At 43.3% G+C, this 15,452-nt stretch overlaps 1 protein-coding gene across 1 annotated transcript in view; it reads right to left on the bottom strand.

Moving 5' to 3' along the window:
• The window catches only part of LOC111645619 (gamma-aminobutyric acid type B receptor subunit 1-like), a 57,713-nt gene that overhangs the window by 20,294 nt on the left and 21,967 nt on the right, over positions 1–15,452 (bottom strand). Inside the window, exon 2 of the mRNA XM_023394875.2 lies at positions 1,512–1,592. Coding sequence (XP_023250643.1) covers positions 1,512–1,592 — 81 coding nt within the window. The remainder of the gene's footprint in view (positions 1–1,511; positions 1,593–15,452) is intronic.

Below are 15,452 nucleotides of genomic sequence, written 5' to 3'. Positions count from 1 at the left end.
ACCACCTCCAACGCTCGGCACAAAGAGGAAATGACAGCTCACTAATCTGACTGCAGGTTTATGTCTGTATTACAGAGATCTGACATCTGCCTGTGAGCATTAGTGTCAAAGCATGAGCTTGGATATAAAAGCACCATAAGTACCAGGAGTTTACAGCAAATATTCATTAGTGCTTTCAGCTCCCGTTGGTTGCAGATCAGTTTTTAAATGTGGGGCTGGGCCTGCCTGCCAAGCCGGGCTGTTAGAGGTGGGAAATGGTGCTTGTCCAGTATGAGTCTCAAGAGCTGTGGCAGCAATTTCATGCTCAGAGACTGACTGATATAACAGAGGGAAAAGGACCGGAGTCACAACTGTAGAATACTAAACACATACAGTATGTAACTGGACTGAGTTCACCACTCTGCTATGTCAATAAAATGTTAAATGGTTCAAAATTCTACTGTCTTACAATAATTGTATTATTTTGAAGTTGAAGTGTATGAGTATGTGATCTCTTATATGATTAAAAACAAACAGGTAGGACGGACTACAATGAGAATACAGGCCCAAACCTCAATGCTATAAAAGTGATAACACCAGTGATTTCCAGTCACGACTAACTACATGAATAAGGTTCTGAAAGAACCTGTGGACACCTCAGATTCATGGTTCCACATGGTGAGGAGCTGAGTGAACAATAACAAACCAGACAGAGAGACTTCATAACGACGGAGAGGGACCAGGAGCGTCAGCAGATACTGAAAATGAGCTGAAACAGCTGCAGGTTAGGAGGAACAGGAAGAGCCAGACAACCAATAACAGATGGAGCAGTGGTCATCACACAAGATAGATGTAGCCTCTGTGACGTCACCCACAGGTTACTGAAGAGCAGTTTTGAAGCTCTGAGTGAGCTGCTCCACCATCGCCATCTTGGCAGTGGCTGACTCCGCCTAACTCCCGCCTTATCCAACAATGGGTAAAGAGGAAGGGCAGGGGGAGGGGGAGAATTCAAAACATGAGGGTTTGTGTCAAGCATACGCTCCTCTTAGCATCATTAGCACAGCTAGGAGTCTTGCTCGAAGGCTAACCTAAGGCTAATTCATTTGCTGGCTAACGAGCTAAGCTAACAAGCCAGTTATGACACAGATACCTGCTAATTAGTGCTAACATTAAGATAATACTAGAATTTCCCTCACCTCTAAAAACAGGAGCACAGACTCCATCATGTTCTGTTGGTTAATTAACCTACAAGTCAAATTATCTGTCTGATATTTTGTGCTGTTGTCAGCCTTTTTGTACTTGCTGCAAAAAGCAAAAAATTGGCAAAACAAACCTTCCTATTGAACACCGCAGAGGTTATTAGCTATTTTAAGCACTGTACAAAATAGCACCAAGAGGATTACCAACAAAAACACACCAGACCAGCAGGGTCACAGATCCTCCACTGCTCTGCTGCAGCCACAGTCATTTTGTACAACTGGAGACATTGTGTCAGAGACATACACTTGTATGTGAGACAGCGCAGTCATTACCGGCTGATGTGTTGTACGCAGACACGCTGAGTCGGGGCAACACTGCGGAGAAGAGAAGAAAGGACAGTGCCATCCTTCGACCTGAAAAAGAAAAGAGAGACAGGAGGACACATTCAAAAAGAGGAAGCTAAAAAAAACCAGCTGAGACACTGATGATGATGTATCATGTTTGTGTTATACCTGCAGCCACTGCTCAGGGCTCAAATATACTACAAAGCATCTCATGCTTGTTATTATTTACAGTCAGTGAGCATCAATCAAAGATCAGACAGTGAAGGACAGAGCTATCTGTAGTAGAGAAGAAAATACAATATTCATCAGTGTAGATTATTATTTTGGAAAACCTGAACATGTTGTGCTTGTAGGAATCTTTCTGGTTGTGATGTCACATCTGCCTGACCAATCATGATCACCAACAATACCTGGAACCTGCATCTAAATACCATCTCTTCATCAATGCCCAGATTGAGTTCCACAGACTTGAACCCCAAACCAGCTGTCGAGCAAAACCAGAACCTGTCCAAACTTTTGACTAGTACCGTAGGTCATTAACCCTTGAATATAAAACCAACTCATTGAAATCTGTTGAGCAATATAAACGTTATACAGCTTTTTATCCAGAAAAACTGCAGCTCCTGAGCTTACTCCTATTTATTTAGAGGGTAGTCTTGCCCGAAAGAGTTTCCATAAGGCAGGAGCTGTTGTCAGAACACTTGTGACATGTGTTTTAACACGTGTTTTAAAAAAGTGTTCTTACATGTTAGTAGTCAAACCACATGGAACTTCTGAACGATTTAATCACCTACAGGAGGCGACTGTATGACTGTGTGACTGTGTGACTGTGTGACTGTGTGACTGTGTGACTGTGTGACTGTATGACTGTATGACTGTGTAATTGTATGACTGTATGACTGTATGACTGTGTGACTGTATGACTGTGTGACTGTATGACTGTGTGACTGTATGACTGTGTGACTGTATGACTGTTTGACTGTATGACTGTGTGACTGTGTGACTGTGTGACTGTGTGACTGTGTGACTGTGTGACTGTATGACTGTATGACTGTGTGACTGTATGTATGACTGTGTGACTGTGTGACTGTGTGACTGTATGACTGTGTGACTGTATGACTGTATGACTGTGTGACTGTGTGACTGTGTGACTGTATGACTGTATGACTGTATGACTGTGTGACTGTGTGACTGTATGACTGTGTGACTGTGTGACTGTGTGACTGTATGACTGTGTGACTGTGTGTGTAGCCAACAGCGACGTTCACCAGGTTCAGAGCTCAGAAGTCTTGGCCACAAATGTTGTTTGTTTATGTTTTTGTTGTTGATTTACACACAAAAAAAAAAGAGTGATGGCATTCTCAGAAACTGCCACCCTTGGGAGAATATTCGAGGTACCATAATGAGTTCACATGCTTCCACACATCTTCACTTTGCACACGGTCATTTCCCCACTCACCAACTATCACCAAGTTCTTCAACATATGAATCAGCTATGAAGAAAACAATACAACCACATATTCTGGAGAGGAACTCTAATGAAAGGACATGTTTACACTCAGCAGCAGTCAGCTGTGTGTGTGTGTGTGTGTGTGTGTGTGTGTGTGTGTGCACGGGGGTAAGTGTCAGCTCAGTGGAGGCTGAACCCTGGTTCTTGACTTGCAGGGAGCAGGTTTACATACTTTCACCTGAAGTTTTTGGAGCTTTGACCATGTGTCTCTAAAATATCACTTACACTGGGATACATTATAATGTACAGTGAAAGTCCAAGTTTCAGTGCAGCTGCTTGAAACCACTGTTTTATTGTACGACAGGTGTGCTTATACAAACTGATGAACATAAGTGAATTTGATTCAACTATTTATTAAAAATTCACATAATTTATTTTGTATATTGTACCAACGTTAAATAGTTTAGCAGGTCTGCGTTAACTTGACTTAACTCACAATGTCGACTTTCCACGTCCACCACAGCCTGTTTACCTTGGCAGAGTTAAAGCCCCGCCCTCACCTGAGGAAGCAGCGATGACGTGATGAGGAGCTGTTAAAACCTGTTTCTGTGTTGAAATGATTGACATCTGACGGTTATTCCTGCTTGACAATTGCAGGACTGAGCCCAGCGCTATGATTGGTTGAACTCTTCTTCTTCTCTTGCTCATCAGACTGGATGTTGCTGCCCCCTGATGTTAGACTTGAGTACTGCACATGTACAAATGAACTCAGTTGTCAGAGTTTAAAGTGACAAATCGTACCAGCGTTCTTCAATGTCAAAATGCTAACAGGTTGGCAGCTCTGCATTCTTACTGAGAGATTATTGGTACTGAGTTTGTGCTGAGTATAAACACATGTAGCACTTTGGGATTAATGTTTTTAGACAAGTGAAATTTATAAAACAAATGTCAAGACTATCTCTAAAGTGGCTGCCAGAACTCAGACTCCAGAGAGATGTTGGACAAGAACAGGATAAAGGCCTTGAAACTATATTTTTGACACAGTGGTGTGTATTTTAAATTAAATTTCAATTGAAGTTTTCAATTAAATCAGCCTGCTGCTGTGCCCAGTTGGTACTCCAGCCTTGCCAGAGCCTGGATGCGTCTGCTTTAATGGGACCCATTTATAAACATTGCTCTTTTGCACAACAGATGGTTAAAGGAATCCGTAGGGTACCTTAATCAGTAAGTTACCCCCAGTATGCACATAATATTACTGGTTATATTCAGTGTAAGAGTGTTTTCTTTAAACTAGTGACAGCCCAAAATGACATAAGGCTTTGAATGGGCTTTCATATCAATATAAAAGTATACTGAGAAGCCATCGACCCACAAAGGGCTGCATTAGCCTGCTCGCAGCACTGCACACACGAGGACTTATAGGTTCCACTTCATCCTGGCCATTTGTGGAGGCGTAATTGCAGCACAATTGAAGGGACTGATCATTTATTTTGACCCAACTGTGGTAGCTTGATAAAGAGCGGGGTCGGGAGGAGAATAAAAGAGAGAGCAGAGGCATTTCTTTTTCTATTCTCTCCATCTGGTACTTAAAAAAAAAAATCACAAATGGTGGCAAGGCGCAGAGCAGAGACAGCAGCAGCAGCAGCAGTGACTGACTAATGTGCTATCAGGCTCCAGAAAGTGCATGTAAATGATCCCAACACTCACACTGCTTCTCTGACAGTGGAAAACCTGGCAAACTGCAGCATTCGCTTCATCCATACATTTTCCTGCTTCTCTGAATTTAAGAAAAGAACATTTAATTTGATTAAAAAGCTTTTTTTTGTCACCTTCACCATTTGTCAATCAGCCACGGCACAATGCAAAATGAATTTCCGGTTCATTCTCATTTGAAACAACAGAGGTGGTACATTCTGGGGATGCCTGAGTGCAGCAGCACAATAACACAACAAGCAGCCCTATCTAGTTGACCACATGACTAAATGACTATGAACTGAGTGTGTAACTGCATTTATAGCTGCCTGCCCAGAGGGGAAATGTGAAATGGCTGTCAGAGAGTAAGGCTTGCTGTTGCAGGACTGTTTCTATGCTCTGCTGCAGTGCACAGGTAAAACCGCGCTCAGGAGAGGATTCGGCTCATTTAAAAGCTGCTCAAGAATTTTGACAGCGCCTTGACATTTGTCTGAAAACAAGGGTTTTCTCAGTCATGCTGAAGTGAGAAAGATTAAACTCCTGATGCGTCATGAGCGCCCCCTAGAGGCTGTACTGTTCAGTACACCTGCGTCAGCATCCCACTGAGTTAGCAGAGTGGCCTCATCCAAATGAATGAGGCGGCTACGTTCACACACTCCTAAAGAGATGTGTGGTGTTTGATATTAGATTTGGTTTTATTGCAAAAAGATATTATAGAGAAACCAGAGTTCGATACTACGAAGCAGTATTTGAGGTTATCGTGGTAACTTCAGGTGTAACTCTGGGTCGTCAGTCCTATGACATTGGTTCACGTGTTACTGGGGTAAATCACCATGGTAACTGATGCTGTACTCCTAACCTGCTCCAAAGCAGGTTAACTTCACAGAATCAGATCAAAACTGGTCAACAGCCAAACTACTGACCAATCAAATCACTGGAAAAAACTGAGTCATTATTCCTACAGGATCCTGACAGGGACAAAAGAGTTTACAATAAAGTGGTTTGTATTTGATCAGTGGATGTTTTGTTTGAATCTTTCCATGTGTTACTCTGGTTTTAAAACAGAGCCTCTAACAAACAGAGGAGAGTCTTTCACTAAATAACTACATAATAACTATTCTAGCTTCATTTGACCTGAACACAGGATTCCTGACAGTGATGAAGCTTTTACTCTCCTCTTCATCACTGCAGCTCAGAACAACATGAGGAGAAATCAAAACTAAACAATGATCCACACACTGTTCAATGTTTCATGATTCTAAATGAACATTTCAGTCGGACTGACTCATCAGACATCAACTACTTCTCTTTTCGATCTCTCCTCTCTGCAGCAGAAACTGTCTGACTTTAACTGTTTTATCTGCATCACATGTTCATAACAGTTTGTTCATCATCAGACAACGGAGAAAAATACTGTGAAAAACTTGATGATAACTCATGTTCTTATCTACAGTTTGTCCTCAATTTGACTTTAATCATTGTAAATTATTTCTAGTGTTTCTTTTTTATTCTAGTCATGTGATCGTAATGTTTACATTTCACCTCGTTGAATTTCACTTTATGACGTTACTATAGCTGAATTCACCTGCAGGTATCAGAGTTTCTTCTCATATCATATTAATACTTTATTCATGGTTCTGATGATGTTGTTTATATTGAACAACTCCGCCTCTTTCACATGAACCAGCTTGTACCTGGACAGGTAACTGTGCCAGTTGATAACCAGCTTCATAGTACAGGTTGCCAGGATGGTCAATGTTAGGTTCAGTGAAGCCAGATAATGAAACGATATCCTGGGTATGTTGAACTTACCTCGTAGGACAGGCCTCTGGTTTACTTAAAGTAAAACTAATTTAGCAATATTCCAATAGATCCTTCACACTGGTCCTTGAATCCTTGTGTTTGATGTCTGAAAGACATCGTTCTGAAATGATCCCATTTGATCCAAAACTTTCCCTGCAACAATTAGCACACAAGTACGCACACACTCAAAATCATTAACAATCGGCAGACAAGCTGTGTCCCAATTCTGGGGCCACATCCTTCAGAAGCTGCATTTGAAGACTGACTGCATCACAGCACCGTGACCGGACTTTCTCATTTCAAAGGCTCCTTCAAATGCAGCCGAGAAATGTGTCCTTCTTTCCCTGGACAACGCAGGATGAAACAGGTGGATCCTTCGCAGCCCAACACATCCCAAGATTCATTGCGCACCAGTAGTGAAAGCAAACAACAGTGACAGAGAGCCTGAGGATTACACGAGCTAAAGGTACAACTGTTAAAACCGTGGGCCTTAAAAACCTCAAGTTTTTGCGAAATAAATTAGGTGTTGTAAAGGTTGCTTGGCAACAAGAGCCATGCTTTGCAAAGCAACAGTAAGGGTGGGCACAGCTGGTGACGCACAGTAAAAATCCTCCACAGGCCAGACTGTTCCATTTCAGTTCAGCCTTCGTGTTCTGCAACGGCTACGGGGGGCCACACCTTCGTAGACCAAGTCCTCTGAAGATGTGGCCCCTGAATTGGGAAACAGCTTCAGTGTACTGACCCGTACTCTGTAAACTGTGTACACTTACCCAAGCCAGACCCAAGCCTGACTCCAATCTGAGCCCGACTCCAACCTGAGCCTGACTCAAACCTGAGCCTGACCTAAGCACAACCTGAGCCCAACTCCAACCCGAGCCCGACTCCAACCTGAGCCCGACTCAAACCCCAGCCTGACCTGGGCACAACCTGAGCCCGACTCCAACCTGAGCCTGACCTAAGCACAACCCGAGCCCGACTCCAACCTGAGCCCGACTCAAACCCGAGCCTGACCTGGGCACAACCTGAGCCCAACTCCAACCCGAGCCTGACTCCAACCTGAGCCCGACTCCAACCTGAGCCCGACTCAAACTCGAGCCTGACCTGGGCACAACCTGAGCCCAACTCCAACCCAAGCCCGACTCGAGCCTGACCTGAGCACAACTTGAGCCCAACTCCAACCCAAGCCCGACTCGAGCCTGACCTGAGCACAACTTGAGCCCGACTCCAACCCAAGCCCGACTCGAGCCTGACCTGAGCACAACCCAAGCCCGACTCCAACCCAAGCTTAACCTGAGCCTGACCCAAACCTGAAGCAAGTCTGAAGCAAGTCTGAACCAAGCCTGAAAGGACTCAGTGGGTTCGGACAAAAACTTGGAAATTGGGTTCACGTCGGGTTCGGTCATGTTGGCTCAATAGGCAGCTTATTTTCTAATAATGAGGATGAATGGTCACGTGTAATCAGCGTAAACAAGCAAGCTGCAATCATGGTAACAGCAACCATGTGACAGGATAAAACAAACTCAATTCAATTCCTTCAGTTCACACTAAGTGTGATGTGGTTTGGGTCGGGCTCGGTCACAGCTCTCTCGGGCTCAGGTCGGGTTTGGACAGAAACATTCATGCTGAGCCGCACTAATTCAGCAGGAGGCAGTTTTCCTCTGACTGGAAAAGGAGGATAGATGCTGGCTAATTCTGTTGCCTGGCAACCATTCACACGCTCTCTCTCGTGTGTGGATGCTTCTCCACATTTAACCACTGATGATGGTTTGTCTCCTCTGGTTACCATCACACCATCGTCTCCCTGCACTGACAGGCTGTAAAAACACCAGACACCACTTCCTCTCTGCTTGTTTGATAACACAAGCTGAATATCAGAGCGCGCACACACACACACACACACACACACACACACACACACACAAAAAGTGTAGGGTATTTTGAAGAATGCAGTTTTCCATGTTTCCACGTTTTCAGGAAAACATAAATATGATTTATGCTAAGCTCCAATGATGTCTGTAGTTTCCTCCTACAAGGGAAGAATTCAATCAAACAGCTCAACAGCAAACTCTCAAGCTGTACATGAGGCTAAATGTCATGACTCGAGGGAAGGGATGGTACAGAATTTTTATTTTTTCATCATAAAGACCAGAATTTCACTGCTGCTGTTACATTTAGGAGGTTCGCCTGGACTGACACGTCTCGAACACTGTGTCCCATAGTCCCTTAGGGAAGCAGGTGTGTGCTGCTTTTTATCACAGGTAGAGAAATTAACCAGACATACAGTACATGTTCGAAACCAACCGGTTTGTCTTCATCCTTTAAATCTCTTCTCTTTTTCATTTGAAAACACTTGAAATAAAGCGCTGTGGCTTCTTGTCCACGTTTGTTTATGCCCTGACTGTGACTGGTCTCATTGCACACACAGTATGAGACTGTCCTACCTCACACATTACATTCTACTTTTTGCACGTTTGCGTTTGCACATTTTTCTATTCACTTACTGTGAAGTACTGTAACTATCACCTCCAATAGACCCACGGTTTTATTTAATACAATAAGAACAGTCCTCAACCCTGCAGTCACAAATCATCATGAGGCCACACACAGGTTTCTAAGATACTTTAACAGCAAAACTGAGGCCAGGAACACACTGGATGCGTGGCGTGACGGGGCAGCGGCAGAACGTGTTTATTTTCATTTTGGCGCCCATGTTAACAGATTAGAGTGGACTCACCGGCTGCGTGAGACGCGTCTCTCGCATCCTGGCTGCGTGGCGTGATCTAGGAATTCAGCCTCTTGCCTATTTTGCACGCATGCCGCATCTCCCAGCGAAAACAGACAGAGAAAAGACCTGTCGCTGTCATACTGACATCATACCAGCAACATCACACAAAATGGACACCTTCCACTATTGTTGTCTCTGTCTAGCCTGAATCTGAATATGACACAGACATGAAAAAATACATTTTTCCACACTGTAGCAGCTGCATGTGGAGACAGACACACACCCTGACATTTTCTGTGAAGAATCAATCAGAAATTAGTTTATAATGAGAAATCCAACATTCCAGTAACCTGTTGACTCAATGTAGAGAGACAGAGCTGCAGCAGCAGAGATGCAGCAGAACACACACACACACACACACACACACACACGCGTGCTTCTCCACTGCCGTTCAGTGATGGCAGCCGCCACGCTCATGCAACACAGGCAGTGTGACACTATACTATATCAGGTCTCACTGCCCTCCTACAATCATCATCTCACATCTGAAACCTTCATGTACCTTAGAGGAGTATTTTCCAACCTTGTCCAGCTCATGTCCCACTTGAAATTCTAAAAAACATTGGTGGTCCACATCCAACCTCCTAACGATACAGACGCTAAATAATACTTTCTCAGAGCGCTTTTTATTTGAATGATCGAACATTCAGGACTGAACTGAAAGTAGAAGAAGATCAATTTTTAGTTTTTGTTTGATAGAGATCACTTGTCGATTCAATTCTAAACAGAGGCCCTAATCTCCACAACCGCAACCACTGTCACTGAATGTAAAGTCCATGGCTTCTTCCATCGTAGATCACTTGAAAAATTACAATCAATTGTCTGTTGGAAGCTATGGAGACCACAGTTAACGCTTTTATTTCCTCTCGCCTCGACTGCTGCAGTCTTCTGTAGGAATCAGTCAGTGGAATCCTCACACACCTCCCCTGTACTGGCCTCTCCTCGCTGGTTACCCTGCATGGACCGACACCAGCTGGTATCTCTGAACTGCTCGTCCCCCCATCCCACCCCAGACACCTCAGATCCGCTGACCAAGCACTGCTCTCCATTCTACTGATCATGCAACACTGATATCTTTAAACCCTGCTCTTTTTCTGTAGCCTTTTATTTGTCATCGTCAACACGACTGACCACATTTCTTTTTTATTTGTTTGTTTTTTTATTTATTTTATTATTTTACTTATATCTTCTTATTTATATCTGTTTTTATTTGATCAATTCTGTGTTTTGTTTGATTGTAATCATCGATCAAACAATCCCATCATATAATCGCCGTAAAGCACTTTGGTTAACGTATGTCGTTTTAATATGCGGCCTATAAGTAAATTCACTTGACTGAATCTTTCCTCATCAGAATTATCATTATTAGTCGATGGAGGATTTTATCCTTATCGTCCACCCCTACACCATCTACATGGCTGCTCCTCTTCCAAAGCTTCCGATAGTTGAACAGCAGTAAAATGAAATCCCTTGTTTTTCATGAACACATCAAGGAACCGATGACAGAGTTTAAAAATACTCCGCCAAAGTAACACTACACATATTCCCAACTTTATTTCTGTGTATGAGTCACAGGGATGCAGAGTGTGTACTGCCAGTGGTCTGTGTGTTGTTGCTGCCAGGTGGAGCGGCCAAATTGACTTCCGCTGACGTATTATGACATCAGAGAGCTTGGCTGAGACAAGTTTCACTCTCCCCTCTCCACCTCCCAGGGAGCATCGTTGCAGCTCAGTCAGTGGTGAACATTTCACATGACTTCCTGGTGTACACAGGTGAATGCAAAAGTCTGTGCAAATTGTATATAACCATGAAGTGCAAATGAAATCATTACCACCCCTGAAGCAAACTCATTAACAACGAGCCTTTCGTTTTCATTTCATGTGTGTCTCCCTCTTGGCAGACTCTTTCTGTTCCTGATGGATGAGTTGTCAGCCTCTTCCTGCAGATCACTTCAGGTACAGGTGCTCACATGAAGCCAGTCGGACAGCCGTGTGCGGCTGGCTTTCCTGCTGCTCTATGGAGGTAGATGGGCCTGCCTCCTCTCACTCTGCCTCGGCCTGGACCTTGGCGCACAGAACACCAATGTCAATGAGGAGTTGGTCCCTCTGCTGCCTAGCTTCAGAGAGAGCCACATCTGACATCTGTCGCAGCCTCTCTTGACACCCTGGATCACAATCCCTCTTTGCGGAGATGGGAACAGGCTCATCCAGGATCTCCTCCAAGCCCTCCCCATCCTGGTCCGGAGTGGTTCTCATTGGAGGGTTGGGGTTAGTAGCCCTCAGAGTAGCCAGGAGCTTCAGGGTCTCGTTCTGTTTGGCTTCCAATAACATAGAGAGCTCCGTGTGGGCCTGCCTAATGTGGCGGTCCAATCTCCTCAGCAGGTAGGTGCACCTGCTCACCGCACAGGGTGAGGTCCTTATGTCCACCCTACCTGCTGCCATGTTCCGTGTTCTCAATCAGGGGAATGTTTTTTAACTACTTAAAATTCTCTTACACATAGGAGACATTCTGAAATAAAAATAAAACTGATGTTATATTCATATTCTGAAAGTGACCAATCATAATAATTATGACAGCAATAAGCATAATGAGGGTGAAACTATAACAAACAGCAAGTAAGATGTGTAATTAAGCAACTTATTTAACTGTAGGTCAACTCCACTAATTCCAGTTATACCTAAAACTGCATTAAAGCACACATCCTTCAATAAAGATGTCAAATTTGATACAATAAACTACCTCTAATAACATTTACAATAATATAAAAGTGTAATTAAGCAACATATTCAACTTACTTTGCTTATTCTTACTTACTCATTCCGCTTACACCAAAACTGCATTTAAAAACATCCTGTTTCTCTTGAGCAAGAAAAAGTCAAAATAAAACTTACTTTTCACTTCCACATGTCGTTACTGGTGATACGAGTGCCGACCGAGCAGGTGCAGGGCAGACTCTCTGTCTCCTGACCCTCGGACCTTTCAGAGCCGATGTGGATATTCAGCCAATCAGAATGAGCGATCAGTTAAGCTATAGTTCAACAGCTTCTACAGGTCTGGAATCACTGCTTTGGATCATTGTCTTGTTGTAGAAGTCAAGGCCCAAGGGTAGAACCCTGAGGTACTCCAAAAAGTAGCTCAGTTTGTACCTTATTAACAGATTCTGTCCTTATCCTATATACTCAAGCAGCCATTTTAGAGCAACATCATGAAAGTCATATTTTTGTAATTTTGCAATAAGGATGTTGTGATGACCTTGACAGTGTAAAAGACCTTTGAGAAATCTAGAAATATTCAAAGAGATATTAATAACTCTACAGTATGTTGCTCCATCCATGAATTTTTTTTGTTGTTTTTTTTGTATTCTTGAATATACTGGTTTCTCTAGAACTGTGGAAAAACTATACCAATAGTTCGGCTTTGTAGCTAGGCAACATCTAGTGGTCATGGTAATGATGACAGGAGCAAATGTAAAAGTGCAGTGACGTAGTATAAAGAGAGAAAAAGTCCATGTCAGGAGGAGGTTGTGGTGATGGGTGAAGATGACACCAGAGAGCGGTGTTCGATTCCCATGTGAAACTAGGTGGGGGGGGGCTATTTCAGGAGACACTCTTATGGGTTGTATCAGAAGGTAAAAAAAATGACATGTATGGTTGTTCAGGTTGAGAAGTAAACAGAGAAAAAGAGATACAGTGTAATACAGTAAGCATGCTGGAATCACCTAATGTGAAAAGTGGTATGACTTTGACTACCTTACACCTGTTTTGAGGGATAAAGACATGAGGTTCAATAATAGAGAACTACTCTCTTCACCAGAAGAGATCTTATTTCATCATGCCCTACAAGAGTCTTTCACTTCCAGTATAATGTCTTAAGAGGCAGGAGGGTCAAACATACTAATGCAAGGATACTGCTCCTTAATATTCACCAAGACGGATTCATCTGTACCTTCTAGATTTTCAGCCAGGAAAGGACCAATATGAAAGTGAAAGTGAAAGTTAGTGAAATTTGTTATATCTCCATGTTAGTGCATATGCATGTGCATGTTAGTGCATGTGAGTCCTTCCTGTTAGCCAGTTGTGCCTACCCACATTTATAAACACAGGCTCCAACCACAGGTGAGATGTCACAGTGCAGTGCGTAGCGTTCAGGTGAAAGACACCCTCAGAATTTTCTCCACTGAAGAAGAAACACATGACATGAGGACTACTGGCTCAAATCCTGGTCGGCCGGTGGACCGTCAAAACATCCATAAAGTTTTTAAAGTCTTTACCAGCTCCGTCAGTGTCATTTATACGGTCGGTCCCAGTGGATCAGTCCAAGTCTGAATTTCTTTCCCAGTCCGACCATGGAGCCAATACAGGTCTGGTTACATTTAGAGTGTTCAAGAAGAACACATGCCTTTCCTTCGAAACAAACTCCACAGTAGAAGACAGCATCATTAAAAGTACTAGCACTTAGTATTTCTATGAAAAGCCCAGATGTGTGATGTATTCACTTGAGAACAAAATGTTTGCCTCATTAACAGAAAAATGGTTTGATGTTTAAAAGTTGTGGAGCCAAATGTAATAAATGTAGAGAGAGAAACCATTAAAGTTCAAACAGAACAAGTTTATTACAGGATGTGCTAACGTAGTTGATGGAAGATTGTGGAGCGGGGCAGGTGGAGCCACAGTCTGCAGAGCCAGGGCACAGTAAGCACCGGAGACAGGCCAGGGCCGAGCCTGGCAGGCAAACCAGGAAGTCCGGGGATGATAATGTGAGGCAAATGTAGACAAAGGATTCACCAGGGAAAACAACACAGGGAAACACAAGGGGAGGGGAAATCGGAGGAAAACAGTAGAAATGGAGAGATTCTGCAGAGCAGAATTTCCTCCATAAAAACAGGGGCAAGATTGTTTTCTCAGGTGAAGACATCACACTTCTGTAGTGATCAAATGATTCATCTTCAATCATATCTGAACTAATGCTGAGCTCTTTCCTCTCAATAAGCTGAAATTGTTGTGAACAAAGATTGAAACTCCTCCACCCGTTTTGTTTTTTCTCCATGAATGCACAGCATTATACTGAGGTACTGAACAGCAAGATACGTTATCATCACTGAGCCATATTTCTGATAAAAAAATGTATGATTTAAAGTCAATAAATATCGGGGTTAGATGGTCATACTTTCATGGTTTTGGTTTTATGGTTTTACAGTCATCGACCTACACTGGCTACCCATGATCGTCAGAATCAGATTCAGTCACTAATGCTGCCTTCACAGTAACTTCTGGGTCTGCTCCATCTACTTGAACTCAGTCATTCAGCCTTATGCTCCTTCTCCTCCACTGTGTTCCTCTAATGAATGTGGTCTGGTATCAACATCCCTGCACACAAGACAGTCTCAGTCCAGACTGTTCTGGTCTGTGGTTCCCTGATGGTGGAACAAGCTACCAAAGTCTATCAGAGCAGGGTGTGAACTTTCTCTGCACTTCTTCACCTGATCTCCTTCACTCATTGAATAGATGTAGTACTGTACTTAGTTCTTACACCAAGGTCTCCTACTGCTCTGAAGTGTTATTGATGTCCCTCACTCTAAGTCGCATTGGATAAAAGCATCTGCCAGGTCAGTAAATATAAATGACAAAAGTATGTGTGTTAAAATGTCGTCAGCAGGCCGGGTATGACATGACGTGTTGTTGTGCTGATGTCATGATTATCACACTGAATATACCATAAGAGCTATTATTAGTTCAGGTGATTCCAGTCCCTCTAAATGCTATTTGCTAACACTTTATGAGTGACCAGCCTGTGTTTGTATGTGCTGTGATTTGAGAGTTTGACTAATAGCTTGTATTGGAGAAGTCATGGTGCAATTCTCTCTTTTATTACAACACGACTTACAACAGACTTGTAAATGGCGCTCTGTGTTGATTCCCCTCTCAATAAGCAGCCACATGGAAAAGATGCTGCGCATACAGAGTCCTGGACGGCAGCTTTAAATATTCAGAGCCAGGCAACACCACTTCTTCCTTATCAGCGCGGCTTTTATCTGGAGCCCTGTTGAAACAGCTTTCGTCCTTTCTCACTGAAGATAAATCTCTGGATTCTGAGGAAAAATCCAAAACGCCAATTCTCATTCTGCCAAAATCACCGGGGATGTCTGAGTTCGGAGGGAAGGAGCAGCTCCACGACGTGACTAGACATGAGGCAACTGAGG

The sequence above is a fragment of the Seriola lalandi genome, unplaced genomic scaffold, assembly GCF_002814215.2.
Source record: "Seriola lalandi dorsalis isolate HSWRI2012SDOR001 ecotype SW California unplaced genomic scaffold, Sedor1 jcf7180002054954, whole genome shotgun sequence".
NCBI lineage: Eukaryota > Metazoa > Chordata > Actinopteri > Carangiformes > Carangidae > Seriola > Seriola lalandi.
This window is presented reverse-complemented; position numbering and strand designations above follow the sequence as displayed.